Source organism: Mustela lutreola, chromosome 1 (assembly GCF_030435805.1).
Source record: "Mustela lutreola isolate mMusLut2 chromosome 1, mMusLut2.pri, whole genome shotgun sequence".
NCBI classification, from domain to species: Eukaryota; Metazoa; Chordata; class Mammalia; order Carnivora; family Mustelidae; genus Mustela; species Mustela lutreola.
In genome coordinates this window covers 23035861-23062660 of record NC_081290.1, presented here as the reverse complement: position 1 = coordinate 23062660, position 26800 = coordinate 23035861, and the positions used below count along the sequence as shown (strand labels likewise).

At 37.4% G+C, this 26800-nt stretch overlaps 2 protein-coding genes across 5 annotated transcripts in view; one reads left to right on the top strand and one right to left on the bottom strand.

Moving 5' to 3' along the window:
- The window catches only part of PPAT (phosphoribosyl pyrophosphate amidotransferase), a 37260-nt gene extending 10575 nt beyond the window's left edge, over positions 1 to 26685 (bottom strand). The window contains exons 1-3 of the mRNA XM_059160682.1: positions 26400 to 26685; positions 1318 to 1384; positions 489 to 695 (exon numbers count right to left, since the gene is read on the bottom strand). Of these exons, the coding sequence (XP_059016665.1) occupies positions 489 to 695; positions 1318 to 1384; positions 26400 to 26527 (402 nt within the window). The 5' untranslated portion in view covers positions 26528 to 26685. The remainder of the gene's footprint in view (positions 1 to 488; positions 696 to 1317; positions 1385 to 26399) is intronic.
- Positions 2972 to 26800, top strand: part of PAICS (phosphoribosylaminoimidazole carboxylase and phosphoribosylaminoimidazolesuccinocarboxamide synthase) — a 47667-nt gene continuing 23838 nt past the window's right edge. Inside the window, exons 1-7 of one of the 4 annotated variants that reach the window (XM_059160616.1) lie at positions 2972 to 3368; positions 8170 to 8256; positions 10174 to 10608; positions 12394 to 12483; positions 19272 to 19343; positions 20496 to 20561; positions 23432 to 23568. In XM_059160616.1, the coding sequence (XP_059016599.1) occupies positions 2987 to 3368; positions 8170 to 8256; positions 10174 to 10608; positions 12394 to 12483; positions 19272 to 19343; positions 20496 to 20561; positions 23432 to 23568 (1269 nt within the window). In that variant the 5' untranslated portion in view covers positions 2972 to 2986. The remainder of the gene's footprint in view (positions 3369 to 8169; positions 8257 to 10173; positions 10609 to 12393; positions 12484 to 19271; positions 19344 to 20495; positions 20562 to 23431; positions 23569 to 26800) is intronic. The other 3 variants (XM_059160643.1, XM_059160626.1, XM_059160634.1) reach the window with 3 other exon arrangements.

The following is a 26800-nucleotide window of genomic DNA, read 5'->3' as shown; positions in this document are numbered from 1 at the left end:
CAAATAACATGCTATGAACAAAAACAGAACATAAGGAAACTCTTTGCCCTTTCCCCAACCGGTTTCCTATAAGTGTTTCTAAATCACTTTTTCTTGTATTTGTTATCTTCAAGTTTATATTCCATTTTCTTCTTATGCTTTGGACATAAAGACAAAGCTAAAAGGGACAGGAGTCCATAAATCCTAATTTCTGTTTCTAACAACAACCATATATTAACTTTTCCAAATCTCTGTTCTAAAGCAGCACATCAGAATCACCTTAGAAGCATATTAAAATGTAAACTGACCACCCTCCCACCCCGGAGTCTGGGGAGATATCTTAGAATCTGCAATTATAACAAGTAGCCCAGGTAATTCAAATACAGTTGTCCTTTGCAGTTAGGTAACAGGTGGCAACAATTAGAAAATATCCTGCACCAAGGTTCCCCAATACTTTCATTTCATGCATTTATCCCAATCATGAAAAAAAGCATTAAAAAAAAACTTACCTTTTTTCTTAATTGAGCAGCATTTACCAATTCGCCATTATGTGCCACAGCTATTTTCCCATGAAGTGTTTCAACAACAAAGGGCTGACAATTTTCTAATTCACAGTTTCCTGTAGTGGCGTATCTTGTGTGTCCAATTCCAAGGTTTGAAATATATAATTTCTTCAAATTGTCTTCAGTAAAGACATGATTTACAAGACCCATTCCCTTGCAAAGTCAAAGTAAAAGCTCATCTTAGCCAAAAAAAATGTAGACTTGTGGCCCTAGTCAATAAAGACTTATAAGTTTCTGCTCAGGCAATCCCAAATTAGACAATTCACTTCACTTAATACCTCTATGCTACAAATTCTCATTTTAAATAAGGACTAATCTAATTGTAAGAACAATAAGACATCTCTTTAGAAAAAAATTTGAGGTGAAATTCACATAACATAAAACTAACCATTTTAAGGGTAAACAATTCAATGGCATTTAATATAGTCACGATGTTGAAGTTTGTGTTTTATGAGATACTTTTCATTAAAACATTGAAGAACAAATGTACTAAACAATAAAATTTGTTAAATACAATACACTAAATCAATTGCATTTTAAAAATTCAAAGCACGTTTAAGTAAATGACCTGCTTCAATGAGTTAGTCTAGCAAACCATGTAGGAAAAGAAACGCGGAAAGAAATGCACTCTCATTTGACAAATGGAAAGGGCTGATCCAGAGTATGACTTCTATATGCAAATCATCTGTTCAAATTTCCTTCCCCCACCAATATACTAGGTATCACCTGGCTATTGTTATTTTTATCATCAACATTTCATTATGTTCAAATATACCTTGTGTGTTTTGAATGTTGGTACTGAATTCCCATCGCTGGTCACAATACCAGCACTCTCCTGACCCCTGTGAATATAAAAAGGCATCAACTGTTAAATATAAATTTACCTCATTGGTAAGCTTCTCTATGAAGCATACTTTTCTCAAGAGCATCCAGGAACTGACGACACATTGCATGCTAGTGCTACTTCCACTCGTGATGATGTGACCAGCCAGCCGCAAGTGATATTGTCTGAGTTCTAACATGCCAGGCACTGTCCTAAGCATTTACATGAATGATCTGATTGACTAGGCTCTCACAACACTCCTTTGAAATAGATACTATGACTATAATTCCCATTTTACAGATAAGGACACTAAAGAAACAGAAGTGAAGTAACTTGCCCAATGTCACACAGAGAGTGGTGGCACAGCCAGGATGAGAATACAGTCTGACTACAGAACTTGTGCTTCTAATCTCTGTACTACGTGACCTCTAAATAAAGTTGAGTACGTAGATGTAAATGGAAATCTCCAAATAAACTAGCAGGTAAAATGCCTAGTGGTGGGTAATACAATCATGAACAAAATTCATTTATTTTTGAGGTTTTTGCTTTGCTTTGCTGCGCTTTCCACTTTTTTCCCAACAAGTATCTATCACTTTAGTTACCACAAAAAAGGCAAATATTGCTTCTAAAAATCCTAAGCTGATTGGGTACTTTGCATTTCATTTCCTGTGTTCGTATTTTTAGGTGATGATATAGATTAGAGAAGAAAGCCAAAGGCTAGGCCAGAGGTAGCATATAACATATAAGACTTAAGAGGATCTGTACTACTGTGGAGTATCAAATGATAAAATAAAGGTTCTAAATGCTACACAATTTTTAATAGTTCTGAACAAATGATAAAAATATCAGATGTTTATTAACAAATTTTTGTCCCAAAGAATATACATCAGGGTGGAAATAAAAAGTAAATCTTTAATATATGAATGTACACATTAATTAATACATTGACTTATTTGGTAAAATAGATCTTTTTCTAAACTACATGCTATAGTTATTTTGGCATTTTAATAACAAGAAAAACTACAACATTAAGTATGCCTACAAAGTAAAAATCTAAAATAATTAAAATTGAAATTTTACTAAATTATCAATACATCAAATAGACATGCATAATACTATACACCCTGTAAGACTGGTCCATTTGTGACACAGGATTTCTTTAGTGAAATGATGTGGTCTTTAATATTAACCTGTGCTAGAAGACTAAATGATTCGTACCAGAGGGGGAAAAATTAATGTTAGCCATAAATCTTAGGGCAGAATGAACCTCTGCCAACCACTTTTTTATAATTTTTTAAAAAAATCAACAATCCTTTAGTAAGCCAGAGTACATTATGTAAGAAAAGAAATTTAGAAAATGGTTTTCCTTCCCTTTCATCTCAAGGGTAATTTCCCCTTAAGGCTGAAATGGAAAAAACGTTAGGAATCATTTAGGTCCAGGCTTCTTTAATCACATAGCCTGCTTATTTGGCAGTTTCTCAAGTTACTCCCCTCAGGCAGCTTGAACCAGTTAAACTAGATCTTTTCAGCTCTTTGGAGCTTATTGACAACCGGCCGTCTGGTTTCCTAGGAAACAAAACCTTGGCTAGAAATAGTGAATCATTTCCAGGTCACTTTCAACATGGAGAGTGGAGCAGGAAAGCACTGGACTGAAGAAGAGGTTAAAGCTTTGCTAAGTGTCTGGGCAGAAAAAAATATACGAAAACAACTTTATGGAACCCTGAGAAATAAAGGAATATTTATTTACATTGCTAAAAGGCTGCAAGCACTAGGAGTATACAGAGATTGGAAACAGTGCCGGGCAAAGTACAAAAATCTCAAATATGAATACAGAACAGTTAAATATGCCCATAACTCTGGAGACAGCTCTAAAACTATGAAGTTCTTCCATGATCTGGATGCGATCCTGCAGTATGAACCTGCCACACAATTAAGAGAGGAAGATGCAAATGACAGGTGCCTGGCAACGCTGAGCCAAAGTGCAGCTCCAGGGACCACTGAAGGTAAAAAGAAAAAGTAGCATTCTTTTGTTTTTACCTAACAAACTATAAGAGTAGGGACTTCCGAGTCCATATGATAAACATAGCCTAGAATATCAGTTGAGAAAAACAACTGACCTGTTATGCTATTTTGCACAAGGTAAAAATTTTAAAGATTAAATACCTCCACTTTTTAAATCTGTGAAATACTTAAAAAAAAAAACACTGAAACAACATTAAATGCTTAAAATAATTAACAACACTAACCACTAATGCCAACTCTCCTTAAGCAATACCTGGTATGTTTTTTTGAAAATAGATTAGGTTTTGAGAGTATTTCAGGTTTTAATTTTTTAAGAGTGGCAAAAGGAAAAAAAAAATCTAATATATGCTCCGCTGTTGTTTCTCCACAGCTCCAAACAAGATAGAACTTTCTGCTCTATATTTATATTCCCACTTCCTAAATTTATCAATAAAAGCACTAAAATACTAGGAACTAATAAACAATTTCATTATTCGTTTGGAAGAACAGTTCCATTTAAACCATCAGTGAAACAAAAACAGATTTGATAAATGATTTACGATATTAAATGATTTAGATATTAAAACAAGGTTCTTGACCTGCTGTGTTGTTAAGCCCCATCGTAATTACGTAGAATTTGCTCGGTCTGTGGAAGCTGAATGTAGGACTAGGGAAAGTGGGGAAATCAGTGGCAGTAATGAGATACCTCCCATAGCCAAAGTCTTACAGATGCTATTTTTAAGAGCAGAGTTGTTCAATTCAAAATTTCGAATACCTACTGTCTGCAAAGCACTGAGCTACGTGCACACACATTCAATGATGTGTAACACCTCAGAAAACAGGGCACAGGTGAATAAATGCAACACCCAAAAGAAAATGGTTTAAGTAGTAGAAAAAAATACCAGGTGAGAAAGGGGGGTAGGGTAAAATGACAGAAGCTGAAGTTAGGTTAATTTGGTTAATTAGGTTAATCTGAACTTTGTGTTTAAAGCTCAATAATCATTTGGTAAAAAAATTCACTCCACTTAACATACTCCTTTACGTTTCTGGTACTATACCATATTCTGAGAAAGCTTTACAGTCATCGTCAAGTTAAACAGCAATAACATTATTTTATTCAATTAATCATCCTGCACTCTTCATCATTTAAATGCTATATAAATTTAAATGCTATATAAATATTGATTAATGATAAGTAAACCACTCAGATTCTGAAAAGCTTTGAATTTAACCAGAGTTCGGTCTTGGTGTAATAAAGATGTGGGTTCTAATAACTGCAATTTTTTGCCCCTCTCTTATGTCACTGAGTCTCCTTGCCCACCCTCTCTCTTACTCGTGTGTGTGTGTGTGTGTGTGTGTGTGTGTGTTTAATCTCCACTGAACAGGATCTCCTTCTAACCCATTTAGGTGCCCCTACAGCTCCAAAATCTCCACTTTCACTTACAAGCAGAGGGCCAATAATTAACAACTTAACCTTGTTATGTTTAAGGTATCTCAAAACCCAAATCCTAAAACTACACTCTTTTCCCTCATTTAGAACTGGTGCCCCTATAAATTGCTTCCACCTTAATATTACTGTATGTCCAATCACTTAAATAGAAACATTTGAGGTGCCCTTGACCTTTGGTCAATCACTAAGTCCTTAAAAAAAAATCTACTGACATGTTTCATTATTTTTTCTGTTCCATTCTCTTTGCCACCATGCAGAACTTCATCTATCACATGGTGTATTAAGTTAACCTCTTAACTGGTCTCCCTACTTTGCAGTCCCTTCCCACATATCCACAATGATGCCAAGGTTTGTTCTTTAAACTTTTTAAATTATAAAATTACATTAGCAGTTTGTTTACTTTAATAATAATCTTTAAATTATACCCAGAACTAATTATAATTCAGGATTAAATGTTACTTAATGGTTCCATAATATCTGAGTGCATAAAGCAGAGTTTATATTTGCCCCCTTTATAATTAATACCTTTTGTCCATAATTAACATTATTACTTTAGGAGAGACTATTAGAAGTTCAATTGTTGGTCAGGAAGGGTATCATTACTTTGAAATAGTGTTTCAAAAGAACTGCTTTCTAAAAGAATTGTACTTTAGTGACAATTAGACTGTCCCTTTTTTTTTTTTTTTTTAAGACTGTCCCTTTTTATAGAGAACCCATTCTATGATCATATCAGATCACAGAATCTGGTGGAAGTGGCATAGAGACTTTGCTAATTTAACAAATAATGAAGTATGCTAATTTAATAACAAATAACTATCTATGATGGTATATGCAATAAATAACTTATTTTGCATTTGTTTAATTGCTAGTGATATGTAACAGTTTTCTATATGTTTATTTTTACAAATTAACTGTTCATGTCAACTGAGGTCTTAGAAATTGCATGATCTCTTTGGCCTTACAGATTTGGCTGGATTTTTCCAAAAGTTTTTAATTAAAATTGCTAATGCAAACAGTCTTTTTTAAGGCTTAGAAAGCCCTTTCTCCAGGTCTGATTCATTTATAATGTCTTCCGGTTTTTCTATGGTGGAACCAGGAGAATTTTTATTGGTATATGGAAAACTTAAGAAGGAAAGAAAATGAATGTGCCTTTTCCACTGTTGGGATCAACCTCATGTGAGCGGTAAAGGACAGAGGATCTGGTTCCCTTTGTTAGCCAGCAGGTAGCCTGACTGAGCCTTGGCAAAGGACTCAAATACAAACTCTTAAAAGGCTTCGTGTTCTGGAAATTCTAATCATCCTCAAGCTCAGAATACCTTTGACCTACTGTTGCTCCTGGATCACATTCCTTCAGTGACCAAATTTCCATTCTATTTCCCTCCTCTTACTTGATACAAATGCATCAGGAGTAATGACTTAAGGGTTTCAATTTAAAACCTCCAGAGCAAAAAAAAAAAAAACAAAAAAACACCTCCAGAGCATGGGACCCTTGCATACAATTTTGGGACTGATGCTAAGAATGATCAACCTAAGAAAAAAATACTCCTGAAGAAGTTGGGAAGAAAGCTTTTCTTTTGCACTCTGGACTCAATGTTTAGCTCTAGGCTGTTTTCAACAAACATAAAACTAGGCCCTAAATCAGAGTATCAAACCCTTATCTTCCCTTACTGTTCTCAACAAACCTCACACGTTACATTAACTAGGTACATCATCTTCCACACTTCTCTTAGAGAGAATTCTTATGTAACTACAGATTTTTAGTTTTCGTATCACCAGCTGTATACCATTTGAAAACAAAAGTGCTTCCCTTATTTTTCATTTGTTATTCTATTTTAAAATAGGAATCCCGAATATTATCTTCAAGACGACAAACATTCCTTTTTTTATTCTTTAACGGAATATATCTAAATAATGAACTGATTTTAAATGTTCATGCGATTAAAATCATGCCTAATATTTGTTCTCCTAATAATGAAGTAAAATAGAATGCTATTTTTTTTTATTTTTAATTTTTTATAAACATATATTTTTATCCCCAGGGGTACAGGTCTGTGAATCGCCAGGTTTACACACTTTAGAATGCTATTTGTTACTGGTAAAACAAAACTGAAAAGAAATAAGGAAATGATGAATAATAAATCTTTGATTCAGAAAGTTACAAAGGGCAATCAAAATGTACTTAACTACCTCTTGATCAACCTTCAGCCTCACTGTAATTATGATTTATCTTATGTGCCAACTGAATCCAAAATTCTATGTTGGGTTCCTTTGAATGACGTATTTTAGTTTTCCCTCACCTTCCTCATTTGATTACTTTAAAAAGTGGTCTCTGCCTGATTTTATGAAAACATCCAAGCCATAAAACCAGGAGATCAAGAGGGGATCATTTTCATTTTTCAAGGTTGGCATGGCTCTTTTAAGTGACATATTCTTTGGTCTACTTAAACATAGATTAATTTCTGAAAAGTTAGTATTTACCAATAAATTTTAGCTATTTGACCAAATATGCCAATTAAACAAGGTTTTCTGATTATCTCATTATAGGACCTCTGTTTTATATTGCTACTATCATTTATCAAGTGTCTATTATGTTAAAGTACCTAAATTACAAAAATAAAGAAAACACTTCATTTTTTTCCCCCTGAAAAAGCACAAGCATAAGGAGGGGGGTAGTAGAGAGAGAAGAGAGAGAGAGAATTATAAGCCGGCTGAGGCTCCACTGCACTGCTCAGTGCAGTGCCTGACCCAGGACTTGAGGATCTCACCACCCTGACATTGTAACTTGAGCCGAAATCAAGTCAGATACTTAACTGACTGGGCCATCCAGGCACCCCAAGAAAACATCTCACTTTAAAAAATGTAATTTAATTTGAAAACAAACCATAATCATCTCTAGAAACATAAAATTAGCAAACAAATCTAGTGGAAGTTCAAAATAAACCATGTCAGTGGACAGAAGAAATTAAATTTTTCTTTATATAGGTAAGTATTTAAACCATATTATACCACTGTCTATTACATGGGGCGCCTGGGTGGCTCAGTGGGTTAAAGCCTCTGCCTTCGGCTCAGGTCATGATCCCAAGGTAATGGGATCGAGCCCCGCATCAGGCTCTCTGCTTGGCAGGGAGCCTGCTTCCCTTCCGTTCTCTCTGCCCGCCTCTCTGCCTACTTGTGATCTGTCAAATAAATAAATAAAAAATCTTAAAAAAAAAAAAAAAGTGTCCATTACAAATCTTCAATCCTTCATGAATATGGTCAAATTCAGCTCAAGCTACTAGCATTCCCAGCAATTATTAATTCAATTTTTACCTTCCTTAGAACTTACTCTAACAGGAATTCTATTCTCTTTCCAGGCAACATGTCAGTTACATTAGAAGATAAAGAAGACCTCTCAGGAAATCCTTTACTTTTGGTTTCTCATATCAGACCAATGGAACTAGGTATAGTATCGTGGGTTAAAAATACAATGAAACTGATCAAATTCCAAATTGATTGGTTTCTGAGAAACTTCATGACTTTTCCTGATAGAAACATTTATAGGATTATCTTGTGTTTCCCCCTATGTATACTTAAAAAAAAATCATTTCTAAAATAAGTGATTTTTTAAAATTCCATAGTCACATTTATAAAATAAATTATTTCTTTAACAAAATGTAAATTGCCTAGTAATGTTAGCCTTCAAATTCACAACCTTTATTCTTTAAGCATAATAAAGAATATAATGTTGAAAATTATACATCGTAGGTGCTTAATATTTAATGAACATGTCACTTTTGCACTTCTGAGGTCCAAGACAAACAGAACTCTACATTTTAAAGTAAATAGTATCAAATCAATGAGGTCAAGGACAGTTTTATTCACCCAATTCAAGTCAACATAAATCCCCATTCTGCTTCTAAATTCTTACTGAAGGTTGTTAATTCAAGCAAGGAAAAATACTGGAAAGCATTTCAAAACAAAAACATTAAACACACCACAAAATAGAAACAGTTCCCTATATACTTCAGGAAAATGCTAAAAAGTGTTTTTTAATGACTTACATTATAGATAGTGAGGTTTGAACTACCTTTTTTATTAAACATAAACATAAATCTGAGACAAACACAGATGTGGTTGTTTAAATAACCAGTATAACCTCAAGTAATGTCATTACCATAAAATGAGTTGCAAAACTGTGCAAGAGATATAACCAGAAGGTACCATGCTAGGATTTCTAAGTGGGGACATTCTACCGAAGGCATTATGGAATTTCTGACACACTATCTTGCATTAAAAAAATCTAATACTGGGGCGCCTGAGTGGCTCAGTGGGTTAAAGCCTCTGCCTTCGGCTAGGATCGAGCCCTGCATCCGGCTCTCTGCTCAGCGGGGAGCCTGCTTCCTCCTCTCTCTCTCTGCCTGCCTCTCTGTCTACTAGTGATCTCTGTCTGTCAAATAAATATAAAATCTTAAAAAAAAAAAATCTAATACTTTACATAAAATGACATTTGGTCTTTGGCCAATGGGACATCTTTTATTTTCATAAGGAGTTAAGAAGCACCAGTTGTTATAATGTGATTCTTTCCAACCCTTTATTCGTGCATGGTCTTGGTTCTTAGTCCTGACTGCGCACTAGAATCACAATATGGGGATTAGGGGTAGGAGTAACAGCAAAGTAATCATTTACAAAGGCTCCCCAGGAGATACTGATAGTAGCCAATGGGTGTAGCCATCCTCCTTTAATCACTGGATTAAAGGAGGAGATTAATTGCTTCCACCTATCCTATCACAGAACAAAAAACAAGTAAGAGCTGCCCTCAATGAGCCATTTTCTAAATGTATTGCTTTCTGCAAGTAAATAATACAAAATTATATATTCAACATTCCGTATATAGTGCTATACACACCACATACCAAAGGAGCAGGATAGAAGAATAAGAAATGACAGGGGGAAAAAAGATGATCAAAATGTGACCAATTAGGGGCACCTGGGTGGCTCAGTGTTACAACCTCTGCCTTCAGCTCGGGTCGTGATCCTGGGGTCCTAGGATCAAGCCCCACATCGAGCTCTCTGCCTGCTTCCCCCCACCCCTCTCTGCCTGCCTCTCTGCCTACTTGTGATCTCTGTCTGTCAAATAAATAAATAAATCTTAAAAAAAAATGTGACCAATTAAAAACACAACTTTTTAAAAGTCAGTCACTGTCATGGTAAGAAATAGATTCAGGTTCTGTATTTCATCTCCCCCATTCGTTTCAGAAAAAAGCTAAGCTATGATTGCCTAAGGAGAAAATTTCTTTGTTTACTAAGGTTACGTCTGATTACTTATCATTATGTATGTAACCTATGTACATATCTCTTTCCCTCCCCATCTGATACAGGAAACTCTACATCATTTATGGAACCCTGTATTAATTCACCTTTTATTCCAACTATAGCAAATGAAGGAGGAAAACACTGGACTGTACCAGAAGTCAGGGCTCTAATTGGCATCTGGTCTGATATAAGTATACAACAACAACTAGAAGGAACAGTGAGAAATAAAAGGATATTTGAACAAATTGCTGCCAAGCTTCAGAAATTTGGAATAGAAAGAGACTGGAAACAGTGCAGAACAAAGTATAAAAACTTAAAACATGAATATAAGATTGTAAGAATGGCTCAAGACCAAGGCATAACTAAGAGTATGAAATTTTTTACGGAGTTGGATGCTATTTTGGGACACAATAAAACAGAGAAATCACAACAACAGGAATTCCAAGATGAAAAACAAGCCAACGGATGTGCCAATGTAAAAACAGAAGAGAATCGGACAGGTAGGAAGGCAAAGAAAAGTAATCTAAACATCAGGTCACATTATATGAAAATTTCAGTAGCATAATATCGTGAATATAATCTAAGTTAAACAGGTTTCACAAGCTAAAGGTTGAATTTATCATGAAACATATTTTTGTCATTTTATTTTTTATTTTATTAACATATAATGTATTATTAGCCCCAGGGGTACAGGTCTGTGAATCATCAGGCTTACACACTTAATGAAACAGATTTAATGTATATGCAATCTCCTCCAAAACACAGAAAGTAGTATGAAGTTATCGATGAAATAAAATTGATTTCCACAAGTTTAAAAACAGGCCAATTTTGGGGTGCCTGGGTGGCTCAGTGGGCTAAGCCTCTGCCTTCGTCTCAGGTCATGATCTCAGGGTCCTGGGATCAAGTCCTACATCGGGGCTCTCTACTCAGCAGGGTGCCTGCTTCCCCCTCTCTCTCTGCCAGTCTCTCTGCTTACTTGCGATCTTTCTTTGTCAAATAAATAAATAAGACCTTAAAAAAAAAAGTAGACCAATTTTACTAAGGTAAAACTGCCATTCTAAATGGCAGAAGTTAAAGCAAATTTTTCCGCGGTGCCTGGGTGGCTCAATGGGTTTAAGCCTCTGCCTTCGGCTCAGGTCATGATCCCAGGGTCCCTGGATTGAGCCCTATATCACAGCTCTCTGCTCAGCAGGGAGCCTGCTTCCCCCCTCTCTCTGCCTGCTTGTGACTTCTGTCAAATAAATAAATGAAATATATTTTTTTAAAAAAGCAGGTTTTTCATAGTAACTGCTGTAAAATTGAGTTCGCAGAAAAAGAACATTAAAGAACTTAGAAAACCACAAAATCCATGAGAATGTCTTTGAAGTATAAGTTTTCCTGGGACACATCATAAAGTTCTTTAAAATGAGTTTAACCCAAAGGACTGAGAAAGAATACACACAGAGATATAACAGCATGAAATAAACTAGATGAATTCTAGACCAAGAGTCAGGAAATTGAGGTTCTAGCTCAGTCTTTGTGGAATCTTGAACCACGTGTCTCCTCTTGAGTTGACAAGATGTTCTTAAAGACCTCTACTAACCATATAGTTTCTTAGATCATTTAATATCTGCCTTAAACAATGCAGTCCTAATTCTCAGAGTATGAATGCGTATCTAGCGGAAAGAGAGGCAATGACAGAGTTAGGATTGAGAAATGGTGGCGAGAAGACCTGAAATCTTTCGCTGGTGGAGAAGAAACTGGTCTGTTAGAGAACCACACATCTGTCCTGTTAAAATTAAAATGACTAGTGATAAAGTCGCCCAACAGCAGCAGCATGGTTATGTTCAGAGAGTAAATGCCAGAGATACAGCTGATGGTGATTCCATCAGTCATGTCAGAAAACCTCATTAAAGACTTAGAATACCAGGTATCTATAGGGACCTAAGACTAAAGATACTTATGGGTGGGGAATGTAAACTAGAGAAAAGCAAACAAGCACAGTATCTAGCATCAGGTTTTTTAAAAAGATTTTATTTATTTGAGAGAGAGAAAACACTAGTGGGGGAGGGGCAGAAGCAACAGAGAAGCAAGCAGACTCCCTACTGAGCAGGGAGCCTGAGGTGGACTTGATCCCAGGACTCTGGGATCATGACCTGAGCTGAAAGCAGACTTTTCACTGCCTGAGCCACACAGACACCCCCATCAGGTTCACTTTAAAAGTAAAAATAACATATTAGAGTTTAAAAACACTTCCTGAAAGAAAATAAAACCAAACCACCATATATCCCACTATATTCCCACAGTCATTGCTGGAGATGCGGCTGAAGATGACTTTTTTGGTCATATGTCAGAAGACCTAAGAGAGGGAGATGTAAAACAAAGTCCTGCTACAGGTAAAACAGTATTTTTTGTTTTTGTGTGTGAAAAAATATATAACATGTTATGATATGATGTTGCTATCGACTGAACTATGTCACCCCTAAAGTCATACCAACATATGTAAGAGCATTTGGAGATGGGGCCTGGGGACTTCGGGAGGTAATTAGGTTTAGAGATCATGAGGGTGGGGACCTAATGAAGGGTTTTATGGTTTAATTACATTTGATGTGTAATATATAATGAGATTCTATAATAACTAAGATATCATAAGAACATACATACAAGCTTATTAACATTATATGAAGAGTAATACTCATATTTACAAAATACAGAAATGGAAGGTGAAAACTGTTAGTAATGTTCCCTATAACTGATTTTCAAAGTGTAGCAGCCTCACCATCATCTGGGAGCTCAGGCATGCTCAAGTTCGAGAAACACTGTCCTACGGTACAGGGTACTAAAGCGGTGAAGGAAAGTAAGTGCTTTCTATATGATGGTTTGTCTTTTACACAAACCAAAATGAGTAATGGGGGGAATCATCATGCCCCAAGCAAAAGCTTAACTAGCCATCACACACCTCATACATAGTCTTTTAGTTCAAAGCTTCATATAGGCTTGGACAAAATCATACTGATTAACAAACCAGGTAATCAAATTCCCCACACTCTTGGCAAACTTCTTTCTCTGACTTATCAGATACGATAGATTAAAAGCTCAGTGGGCTTTTAATGGTGAAGAATGGTGAAGGTGAAAAAAGGGAGAAATTAAGGAGACTAATTAGATAGGAACATACAGCTGACTAGGGGTATGATAACAAAGGTGAGCAAAACTCTGGGCTCCTAAGGTTCTCAGGGCATCACAGCAATGACCCTTGTCACTAAAAGTAAAAAAGCTCAAATGAGACTGTGTTTAATAAGACAAAGATTTCCACGGAAAAAATTAAGAACTTTAGCATTCAGAAGATTTTAGCTTGTTAGTCCCCTGGACTCACTTAAGTACAAATCTCAAGATAATTTTTTTATATGTGAAAGGAAAACATTAAGTCAAATATAAACTGAAAGTATTTTTTAAAATTTTCTGGTATGTTCATATGTTAATTTGGAATATGCTTAAAAGGGGTGCCTGGGTAGCTCAGTCGTAAAGCGTCTGCCTTCCGCTCAGGTCATGACTGGGATCAAGCCCCACATTGGGCTCCCTGTTTGGTGGGAAGCCCACTTCTCCCTCTCCCTCAGGTGCTCCCCTGCTTGTGTTCCATCTCTCGCTGTGTCTCTCTCTGTCAAATAAATAAATAAAATCTTAAAAAAAAAAAAAAAACTCAAAACAAAACATGGGGCAGCAGGGTAAGCTCAGTAGGTCCAATTCTTTTTTTTTTTTAATTCTTTTTTATTTATTTTTTTTAAGATTTTATTTGTTTATTTTACAGACAGAGATGGCAGAGAGGCAGGCAGAGAGAGCAGGGGAAGCAGGGTCCCTGCCGAGCAGAGAGCCTGATGAGGGGCTCGATCCCAGGACCCTGAGATCATGACCTGAGCTGAAGGCAGAGGCTTAACCCACTGAGCCACCCAGGCGCCCCCAATTCTTGATCTCAGCTTAGGTCTTGATCTCAGGGTGATGAGTTCAAGCCCCGCACTGGGCTCCATGCATGGAGCCTACTTAAAAAATACACACATATATACATAAAAGCAACAACACAATAAAGTGATGAACATTCATGTAAAAATAAGTAGAAGTTACTTCATTTTGACTTCATAATTGAATTGCTATTGCCCCATATTGTTAACATTGACACTTAATGTTAACCACCTTAAATATATGCTATAAGATTCTTACTTCAAATAAATATCTAACTAGAGCTGTGGAACTCCTGGATTCTAGACAACTAATTAGTTCCCAATTTAGAACTCACGGAGATTCTGGCCTAGGGTGTTATAGGATGTGTTCACACATCTATATTTTTATAGAAGATCGTCAAGCACAGCCTGGGTTGAAAACCATAACTAGGTTGTCATATTTAGAGAGTAAGGCCAGCAGAGGGCTGAAGAAAGTAAAACATAAAATCCAATTTGATTCCATTTAGGGTAGAAAAATTATCCAATTCCAATGATCACTTTAAAAAATGCATGAGTAATGCAATATGAAAGAAGTTAATCACTGGGAAGAATCACAGAACTCCTGGGCTATGCCTACCTATTACAATAAGTAAAAAGAAATGGCCCATGAAAATTGAATACCTACTTCTTTGGATCTAAAATAAATTTATTTTCTCCCCGCCTGAGGCATAGGCAAGAGATGATAAAAGGAATCAGAAAGTTAGCAGAAAAAGGACTGTCTACCGAGGAAATCTGTGTTTGACAGTCTTATCAGTTACTTGTCTCTTCTGAGTAAACCTAAAACTGACTTAATTCATCTCCAGTATCAGTTGCTATTTATATATGAGGTGGAATTCTTCAATATCTTTGTATTCTCGTAAGTCACCACTTTCAAGTATAGGCAGTCAAAAGTAGATCAATTTTGGGTGAGTGGTGCAGACCGACATATACACATCCTATTGGAGGTTACTCTTATCAGCCTAAAAAATCACAAGTGAAAGACTACACTGTTCTTTAAAGAATGATCTTAAAATTATCTATTTTCTTTTTTGGCTGTGGTAAAATGTATTTACAAAATTAAACGGCTCACTATCCCCACAATTTCACAAAAATTAACAATGTGATGGCCAGCAGAGGGCACTAAATTATCTATTGTTAGATAATATTGTTAGATGACGTCAGAGGCTATGCCAAGTTTTTTTGTTTTCTCCAGTTCATTTACTATTTATAATAGAACAAAAATTGGAAATAAATTTCTTTAAAATGAAATATTTAAAACACTTATGTACATTTTCAATACAATTTGGATAATCTTAGCGGTAAATTATAAACTATAATGCATGCATTTTTATCACATGAACCATAATATTAAGACCCTTTAAATTATTTATTTATTTATTTGACAGAGAGAGAGAGATACAGCAAGAGAGGGAACACAAGCAGGGGGAGTGGGAGAAGGAGAAGCAAGCTCGCTGATGAGCAGAGAGCCTGACGCAGGGCTCAATCCCAGGACCCTGGATCATGACTTGAGCTGAAGGCAAACGCTAATGACTTAGCCACCCAGGTGCCCTGAGAAACTTTAAATTTTTAATCCAATAGAAGATCCAAATAAAGACTTGATTGTTAAAATTTCGGAAAACCCCAAAATTTTAAATGTACAAAAAAAGTTGAGACTTAGGTAAGGTGATAAATTTAAATACAGGCAACTTTAAAGGTATGAATTTTCTAATTATTCCTTTTTATATTTTCACAAACTCTTTAAGGAGCTGTGACATAATAAAGAATACAGACCCGCCTGGCTGACTTAAGTCAGTAGAGCATGTGGCTCTTGATCTCAGGGTTCTAAGTTTGAGCCTCACATTGGGTACAGAGATTGCTTAAAAATAAAATCTCAAGGGGCGCCTGGGTGGCTCAGTGGGTTAAGCCGCTGCCTTTGGCTCAGGTCATGATCTTAGGGTCCTGTGATCGAGTCCCGAATCGGGCTCTCTGCTCAGCAGGGGGCCTGCTTCCCTTCCTCTCTCTCTGCCTGCCTCTCTGCCTACTTGTGATCTCTCTCTGTCAAATAAATAAATAAAATCTTAAAAAAAAATCAAAAAAAATTTAAAATAAAAAAAAATAAAGAATAAAGGTTCAAAAACCTTTGGAATTTCCAAAGTGAGTTTCTAGATAGCTTCAAGATAGGACTGGTCACCAATAAGACAAAACTTGTGATTAAGAGGCCTGGAATTTTAGGCCAGCCTGACCTCTAGCAGGAAAGTAAGTGTGGAGACTGAATTCAGTCGTATGGCCAGTGATTTAATTGTGCCATAATCAATCATGTCAATAAAAAACTTTAGCTCAGAAGTGCTTCCTAGTTAATGAACACAGTGATGTGCTGGAGGAATGACAGGCCCTGATGCCATAGGGAGGTGTCGCGGAGGTTCTGTGTCTAGGACCCCCTCAGACCTTACCCACTGTAAATCCTCACTTGGTTGTTTCTGAGTCCTATTTTTTTTTTAAGATTTTTAAAAATTTATTTGACAGAGAAAGATCACAAGTAGGCAGAGAGGCAGGCAGAGAGAGAGAGGAAGCAGGCTCCCACTGAGCAGAGAGCCCAATACTGGACTTGATCCCAGGACCCTGAGGATCATGACGTGAGCCAAAGGCAGAGGCTTAACCCAATGAGACACCCAGGTGCCCCTATTTTTTAAAGTATAGGGCTTTCCTAAATTCGATGAGTTGTTCTAGATGATCAAAATGATCAAACCTGAGGGGGTTATAGCATCCCCTTAAATTGCAGTCAGTCAGCTGGAAGGGTGGCTAACCTCTGAAGTAAGGGCAGTGTTTTTTTTTTTTTTTTTTTAAAGATTTTATTTATTTATTTGACAGACAGAGATCATAAGCAGGCAGAGAGGCAGGCAGAGAGAGAGGAGGAAGCAGGCTCCCTACTGAGCAGAGAGCAGTAAGGGCAGTGTTATGGAAGACTGATCCCTTAAAGCTTCGGAGTCTAATGCTAGACTCCAGGTACTGAGTGTCAGAAATGAACTGCAGTATACCAGTTGGGATAGAAATGTAACAGAAACGAAATGCTTCTCTTTCCTTAAAATATGCTAAATTTAGGGACTTCCACACCGCCACCCTCCAACATATCTTATTTTCTAGCACTAACTACTCAAAATTTCCACCAAACACCTAATCTCTAAATGTTTCTATTTCCCAGAAGTAGGGCATGTGCTTGAGCCCAGAAGTGATGGTTTTAGTCACTTAGAAAATGTCATAAATTCCAATTCTGCTGAAATAAGGTTTGCCAAAGTTTACCTTCAACTTGTGCTCTCCCCTGGGGTGAGGGTGGGGAAAGGGCTTGGGCATGGAAGGAGGTAACTTTAGTTATAAAAGGGCAATAAGAGGGATTCTTATGGTGTTGGAACTGTCGAGTATCCTGACTTTGATGGTGGAGACATGAGTCTACAAGGTGATAAAATTATTATAGAACATAATATGCACACATACACACAGTGAGCACAAGTAGAACAGGAACTCTGAATCAGAGTAGTGAACTGTAACAATGTTAATATCCTTGATTTAACAGTATATTACTTTAATAAAATGTTATCATTGGAGAAAACTGGACCAAGTATGAAATGGATCTCTGGTATTTCTAAAAACTGCATGTTTATCTCAATAAAAATTTCAACTGTAACTTCACAGACAAAAGTAACACAAACTGTTTTTTAAGAAAATAATGTCCCAGGGCACTCCATGGCACAGTCGGTTGTATCTGATTGTTAGTTTCAGCTTGGGTCTGATCTCAGGGTCGTGAGATCATGCCCCACACAGAGCTCCATGCTCAGTGTGGAGTCTGCTTGAGTTTCTCCCTCTCCCTCTGCCCCTCCACCTCTCTCTCAAATATATAAATAAATCTTAAAAAAACAAAAAAAAAAGTCCCAGTGTATACAGCAAAGTACAGTAGGAGTAAAGGAATATTATCATAGCATTGTGATACTTCAACACGGCAATCCAACATATGATTGAGGAAGAGCTTTCCCCAAACTACAAACAGCTCACTTGTAAACTTCCTATACACACAATACTACACTACGATAAATGTATGTTATATTTACCACACTAAGCACTATTAGTTTCTTAATTTTCTGCTATTAACAACACAACATGAGAACTGCTAAGACCACTTAATCTTTTTTTTTTAAAAGGTTTTATTTATTTATTTGACACAGAGACAGAGACAGCAAGAGAGGGAATACAAGCAGGGGAGTGGGAGAGGAGGAACCAGGCTTTCCGCCCAGCAGGGAGCCCAGTGTGGGGCTTGATGCCCAGGACCCTGGGATCACAACCCGAGGCAAACACAGACACTTAAGGACTAAGCCATTCAAGCACCCCCAAGACCACTTAATCTTAAGGTCTTTTACCTATTTATGTGTATTGCAATAAGGATCATTCTCAGTTACAATGAGGATCCAATGAAAAAGAGATGTAAGAGCTCTTTGTCAAGTGTTAAAATGTAACAATGAAGACATTACAAAATTGAGTCTAAAGTGCTATCAGGGGCACCGGGATGGCTCAGTGGGTCAAGCCTCTGCTTTCAGCTCAGGTCATGGTCTGGGTCCTGGGATTGAGCCCCAAATCGGGCTCTCTGCTCTGCGGGGAGCCTGCTTCCCCCTCTCTCTCTGCATGCCTGACTACTTGTGATCTCTCTCTCTCTCTCTCTGTTAAATAAATAAAATTTTAAAAAAATAAATAAAAGTGCTATCATATTCATATTCCCAAATAGAGAATGTGCTTTGGGTCTTGTAAGACAGACTATTTCCAAGATTTTGAAGGTGGTGAATCCTACAAAGGCATTTTAAAATTTGGTTAGAGATGACAAATGTTCTTGGCTATGAGGTTATAGTTTGGTTCTTTTTTTCCCTAAAGATTTTTTATTTACTTGAAAGAGGGGGAGGAAGGGCAGAGGGAAAGGGAAGGAAAGTCTCAAGCCTACTCCATACTGAGCACAGAGCCCCATGTGGGATTTGATCTTACCATCCTGAGGTCAAGATCTGAGCTGAAACCAAGAGTCAAATGCTTAACTAACTGTGCCACTCAGGTGCCCCTAGGCTAGTTCTGATGCTGGAATCCAGTATTACTAGTTTTTCAGTATAACCTTCACTTGCAAAAGTAAATTTGAGTTCTGTAAACAGCAAATTTAAACTGCTATTCTCTTTGTTTTCTGACAGAGGAAGATACCATAAGTACAGTCTCAGAAGACGTGGGCGGCCCCAAAGCACCACAAAGTATCACTGTGTCAGGTACAGGGTCTAATTGTTTTAAAAAATTTTTTAGGGGCAACTGGGTGGCTCAGTCAGTTGAGCACTGATTGGAATCTTGATCTCAGGGTGCTGAGTTCAAACCCTACATAGGGCTCTACACTGGGCATGGAGCCTACTTAAAAAAGAAAAAAATAATTTAGGCTAATATATACCAGTTTAAGTAGTTATACCAAGACTCTCCACATTTACAAATATCCAGTGAAGATTACCTATTGATGAAAAGCAGCTAAATTATCTCACCAATACTGGAGATAAGTCTGCTTTAATTTTTTAAATATTTTATTTGAATATGAACATATGTAGAAATTTTGACCCTCATATTGAAATTATTATCAGTGCTTTATGTCAACCCAAGTTGTTTTAAGTAAATGATATTCAAATACAAGATTTATCTGTAAGTTTGTATAATTGTAAATCACATTGATTTATAGGTAATCATATACCTTTAGAAGATGCTAAAAATCATTTACAGATTGTAACAGTGAGCGACACAGAGGCTGGAAAACACTGGTGTGACAATGAGGTCAGGCGCTTATACATATATGGTCTGATGAAAAAATTAAACAAATGCTTGAAAGGGCCACAAGAAACAAAGAAATATTTGAGGAAATTGCCAGAAGACTAATGCAGTTTGGAATAGACAGAGACTGGAAACAATGTCGTACCAAATACAAAAATTTAAAATATGAATACAGAGTTTTACAAAAGAAAAATAGCAACCCTCAAAGAAAAATGAGATTTTATGAAGAAGTTGACTGCATTCTAAAAGGACCAACTCTCAGAACTGCCAAATGGAAACATGGTAACCTTGAAATTGAGTTTTTAAAATAAAAATTCTATTAACTTTTTTCTTTGCATTGTAATGTGCAAGAGATTTCTCAAAAATAAAATCCTTACACTACTAAATGTTCAAATGACCCCCAAAATTATTTTGAAGCACATACCTAACTTAAGAATTTCAATCTTTCCAAACCTTGTACCAAAGCATTCTTAATTTTTAAACTCATTCCTCTTTATTTCCCCAAGCACTTTAATGTTTTTACTTTAGTTTACTTGAATGCTTGAAGATGAATAGATTTTAAATGGTGTCAATTATACAATGATTGTTTTCCTGTGTTGTTTTGTTTTAAGAATTATTTGAAGGTCATACCAAAAACCCAAGAACTTTGAGCGTCAAAAGAAAAGCACACGAAGATGGTAAGAGCTGAGAAATGCCAAGTTTTGGCACTGAAAAAAACTTGTTGCTTTTTTCCTGATAAGAGATGTTTATTCCTGTCCTTGACAAATTAGACTAAATATATTGTTTATAAGCTGTGTGAGAGGAAAAATGCTGAGCAATGATTTCTGTCATAGCTCATTAAAAGTAACAGAATAAATGGAAACTTTCCCAGAGTCAGAAATTTCTGCACAACTGCCCATTCATCATGAGTCTTTAAATTACAATTTACAGTGGCTGCTATCAGAAGACTGGGATGGAAAAGGAAAAAACCCCACAAAGTACTAAGTTCTCAGTTTTAGTTTTCTCTAAAGGTAGTTAGTAATGAGTATAACATTTTAGCAATCCTACAAATAAGTCAACCTAATTATGTGAGCTGTAGTTCCAAAATGACTCATTATAGGTATCAGAAAAGGTAATACAAAATAGTGGAGCAAACAGAAGAATAAAAATACAGAAGAAAAAGCAGTGAACTGAAACTCAGAAAACCTGAGTTCCAGTCTCTCTCTGATCCCAATAACTTAACGCAGAGCAAATCACTACATCTCTCTTTAGGATAATTAAATTTAAGCATCTTATGATTTAAAATCTATCAAATTATTTTGAGTATACACAAATAGTTGAAGAGCTTAATTTTTACCAAGTGGACATACCTGTGAGACTACCACTCAAATCAAAACATAAAACATTACACCAGGGCACCTGGGTGGCTCAGTGGGTTAAGCCTCTGCCTTCGGCTCAGGTCATGATCTCAGGGTCTCATGATATCGGGCTCTTTGCTCAGTGGAGAGCCTGCTTCGCCCCCCTTCTCTGCCTGTCTCTCTGCCTAGTTGTGATCTCTCTCTCTGTCAAATAAATAAATAAAATCTTTAAAAAAACAAAACAAAAATTACACCAGCACCCTGCAGGCCTCCCAGTCATAATCATCTTTCTATAAAGCTTATGACTATTCTGACTTCTATCACCATAAATTTGGAATCATACAAGATGCTCTTACTTTTTTAGTATGTGTTTTTTAATGTCAAGCTTCTTTCACTCAACACTGTGAGATTCAACCATGATTTTACCTGTAGTAGGCACTTGCTCTTTTTCAATGTGTAGAATATTTTATTATATAAAAAATACACATGTGCGCGTGCACACACACACACACACACATACACACCACTGCCTTCCTTATCCATTCCACTGTTGGGACATTTCCATTATTTCCAAATGGAGGTTATTACAAATAATACTATAAAAATTCTTGGGCATGTCTGCTACTAAATATATGTATGCACTGCAGCAGAGTATATACCCAAGAGTGGGGTGGAGGGTCATGGGATCAGCATCTATCCTGGTACAGTTCTAAGTACTTTACATATACTAATTCGTTTACTTCCTAGCACAACTCTATGATATAGGTGCTATCATTACACCCAATTTACAGAGAAGGAAATGGAGGCATAGAGAAGTCTGTGCTCTTGAGCCTGCTGGCTAACACTGCCTCTCTGTGAGGTCCAGGTATCTGCTCTGTGTAAAAGAGTATCCCTAGTACTGACCACAGTGCCTTATGTATATACAATAGAAGCTAAACAAATATTTTTTTAAAGATTTTATTTATTTATTTGACAGAGATCACAAGTAGACAGAGAGGCAGGCAGAGGCGGTGGGGGTGGGGGAGGGAAGGAGGCTCCCTGCTGAGCAGAGAGCCCGGATTTGATTGGGGACTAGATCCCAGGACCCTGGGATCATGACGGGAGCTGAAGGCAGAGACTTTAATTCACTGAGCCACCCAGGTGCCCCCTAAACAAATATTTTTTGAATGAAGTATTAGATAACAATAGGAACATCCCTATCCCCAACGACCCTTATTGTATCTCAAGTGAGCTGAAAATTTTATTCTCCATTTTTGGAACTAAAGTGCATGTCAGATGAGTTGCCCTGACCTTTGCCATCTCTTAATGCCCTACAGTGTATATGCTAGTGAAAAGGAAAATTGCTAGGGGCTAACCACACAAAAGTACCATTCCCAACCCCCTGGATTTTGCCCATTAAACTTTTAATACATAAGTCTAGCCCAACAGATGAGAAAAGAGACTCAGAAGTTAGGAGACTTGCCCAAGATCAAACTGATGTTGGAAACCTGAAAGTAGATTTCAAGTCTTATGTTAAAGAACTATTTCCAATATTGACCAGAATGACAAAGCAGTAGTACTTTGAAACTCTTTTGCGGATGGGTCAGTCCTGCTTCAAACTGATGTAAAAAGCAAAGTTGGAAATAATAGTTATAACTGGAAGAATTTAAAATACTAATGATTTAAAAGTGAGATCATTAAATTACAAAAGTAATTGAATTAGAAAGTCTTTCAAAGCCAAAGACTGGAACAATCAGCAAGGACAGTTTTAACATAAGTCACTTCCCTAGCCAAGGGTATGTAAAACACTATAGAAATGGGACATTTTGGTCATTTTTACTAAGAGATGAAAATCAAGGGGCGCCTGGGTGGCTCAGTGGGTTAAACCCTCTGCCTTCAGCTCAGGTCATGATCCCAGAGTCCTGGGATCGAGCCCCGCATCAGGCTCTCCACTTCTTGGGGAGCCTGCCTCCTCCTCTCTCTCTGCCTACTTGTGATCTCTGTCTGTCAAATAAATAAATAAATAAATCTTAAAAAAAAAAGAAAATCAAAATAAAGTTATCCCCAGCCTTAAATTTTGCAACTCAATGCAAGTTCTCTGACAAGCTATTCCTGTATACTCCAACAAACTAAATGAAGACAACTGGAAACTAATTCTATATAAGTTGTCTGAGTGCATTTCTTTCTCCCAAGTACCTTTCTACTGATAATATCATATACTCTATTTACAGGACCAGTGTCTGTATCTCTTAAGAAAACCGCTCCTGAGATCACTGCAAATGGGTTTCCTCAATGTGTAACAGAACGGAAAGATTCTACAGAATGTTTCTACAGACAGGAAACCCCATACGCGATCCAATTTCATCAGGTAAATCTTAAATTTTTAGAAGTACAAATATGTTTATCAGTAGTTAAGATTCAATTCCTAACCCAGGAAAACGACAATTCACTTTGAGGGTGGGCATTTTCATCAGCTGATTGATGGGATAAATCTATGAAATTTTAATAATTCCTTTTATGGAATCCTCAAAGTATGTCCACATCATTCTAGTCTTCAAAAGACATGCCTGTGGTAGAAACGTGAAGATTTCTGATCTAAAAAGGTGTGGTTTGTTCAGAATTCTGCGAACCACTGAACCAAAGTTTTTAGGACTGAAAAGGCATGTGGTAATTATATGTACCTGTCGTGAACACACATACACACACAGTTTGTATCTAAAGAGCTCACTGAAAATGTTAAACGAAAATTCCCCAAAAGAAAATAGAGCTATGGAATAAATCTCCAAATTGCCAGAACTACTAGAAAGAAGTGCTTCTGAATGAACCCATCTGAATTAAGTATCCAGTGCATGACTATCTAGTAATTGGTGTTCTAGTTGCATTTACATGAAACGCATAATATAACTTTCAGGTACTCTGTAATCCCTGAGACTAAATTTTTTTAGATCAGATTATACTTAAGACAAAAACAGAACCAAATACAATGCAAAAGTGATAGCAATCTCACCTTCTGGATTCCGTGATTTAGGAAGATAATGTGTAAGAGATAAATTCCTTTACAAAAAGGAAAAAAAAATCCAACAGAATCCTGTTACTGTTGTTTTAAAACAACTAAGTATTGAGTGTAAGGAAGTGAGGAGGTAGAGACTGCAACAGACCACCACTTACCAGTGAACAGTGTATTTAACTAATTCTACTGTATATTAAGTTATGACAACCTATCTAGGTGTCCAGTTTTAACATTCCTTGATTCAATGTCATAGAAAAACATTAGTTTTTAATTTCTACAGACTAATTCTACAGACTAATTTAATCCTACAGATTAATTCAGAGTAGCAGAAGATTTTTATCTTCAAGACATTAGGGAATTTCATCATTCTTCCAATCAGATCACTTTCTCTAAAGGGTGAGGACTTTTGCTAATTCAAAATTTTTAACTGGATGAATTTATGGGAGAGAACCAGTCTTCTCAGTGTACCTTAATGATTCAATGTCTACACAAGGAGAATTTTAAATAGTTTTCCATTAATACATTTGTTCCCCAGAAATTACTACGTTCCTCGCTGCTGCTACTGAAAACATCACAAGGTCAATTTTCAAAACGAGTTTAACAAAGACTTATTTGGTTAGATGAGCAGCCTCAGAGAATCCATTTATTACTGTGCTATTATCATATAATTACATTTTTATTGCTTTTATCTTGTACTGTCTAATCCCTATTCTTTCATATGAAAGCAACTACAGAAAAGTGCATGTAGCCAGAAACCAAGTTGTATTCATTAAGCAAACAAACAAATAAAACAAACCCTTTTTCTTCTGGCACATATTTAAAGGAGAGACTGAAGATCCTCTTCCCTTCACAGAATATCTAAAATAACTTATCCTAAGAATGTTTTAAACTAATGTTGTGCTGAACTACCACATAAGCAGATTTTAGTTTATCCTTGGATTATTTATCTAATCTTCTCAAAAAATGTACAGTACTTTAAAACAAGATCTATACTAGGGTCAACCCACAATTATCCAGGATCAGAGTCATTCAAGTTAAAAATATTTTTGATTCAACCCTGACTCTAAATTACTAACAGCTCTTAGCAAAGGGAGTACGTAAGATAAACTAAAGTATCTGCAACTCTACAAAGATCAGAAAGACTACTTGCAATCCAAGTTTGTTTAGGGAAAGCAAATCATTTGGAATGCATTTATACTTGTGGCTTCCATACTGCTGATAAATGTTACTGCCAAATTCCTTAAGAGTTATTGCTGCAGTATTACCTTAAGAAAACTTTGTAACTTTCGGCGAGAATGTCAAACCTACGTTTAGATCAAATGCCAGGTAGTAAGAAACGGAAGGATCACTTAAGTTATTTTTTAACTCAAAGGGATCTACCAGTTTTTCAAAAACCAGTATGTATCTAGTCATACAGGAACTGCTCTCCTTCCCCTCTTTTAAAGAAGGGAGTTGTTTCTTTGGCATCCTCTTACTACAAACTTCTCCTTCATTATCTGAAACCCGTGACTCTTTTGCGGATGCACTATTTCCTGTGACTGGCTTATTTTCCCTTAGTTTGTTCATAGGAGATCTGCAACCGGTACTTCGTTCTGAATAGCAGGTAGCTCTGTTTCCCAGGGTCTGAACCTTAGAATCCCTAAATTCTCACAGCTATGACTACGTTCACATCCACAAGTTGTTCAAAAGCTCTGCCCTTGCAAACAAAAGCTGTCGAAGGCTTGTTTTGTTTGCCCTTGCAAACAAAAGTGTCGAAGGTTCCGCGAGAACACCTCAACGTGTTGCAGGACCTCAACCAGCAGCCACCCCTCACAGACCTTCACAAAAGCAGCTCCAGGCTCTGCAAGATTAAAACCGGCAAGTAGTGGGGGAAGTCCCGATTCCGCCAACCCTAGAGAACCGGACACTTACAAACTGGCCGGACTCATGAGGGGTGCACACACCGGGGAAGGGGGGGAAGCCCTAAAGAGCATTAAGGGTTTGGGGGGGAGCAGCGAGTCCAGGGATGCAAGGTGGTGCCCGCGCACGCCTTGGCAACCTAGCTGATGCCACAGGCAGATATCAATCCAGGCAACAGAGGTCGGTCTCCAGGCCCTCAGGCGCACACGAGGTCGCTAACCCGTGGAAACGGCTTGGGCTGAAGGAGAAGCAGACGCGCCGCCACCCCCACCCCTCAGCCGGTTGCTCACCGGTGTTGCAGCCCCACGAGTCCCAGAGTGATCACATGCGGCACATCTAGCTGCGTGGGCCACTCTCCTGAGGCGATGCACCCGAATACGCCACATTCCTCTCGGATTCCCAACTCCTCCAGCTCCATGTCGCCGCCGAAAGCACGTGGAGGGACCTGCCGCCGCAGCAGGGGCCTGAGCACCAACCAGCTGCCCGCTCGGCCCGGACGCCTCAGAGGCTCGCTTCCTCCCCAGCCGCTCGACCCTCGCTACTGCGGCGGCGCGCGCTTTCCCAAAGTAAGCGTGATTAGCGCTCCCCTCCAGCACACCCTGCCCCGCCCCCTCAGGCTGCACCAATGAGTGAGGAGGGAGGGAGAGGCTCCGCGGCGGAGAGGAGGAGCCAAGACTGCTGGGGGTGGAGC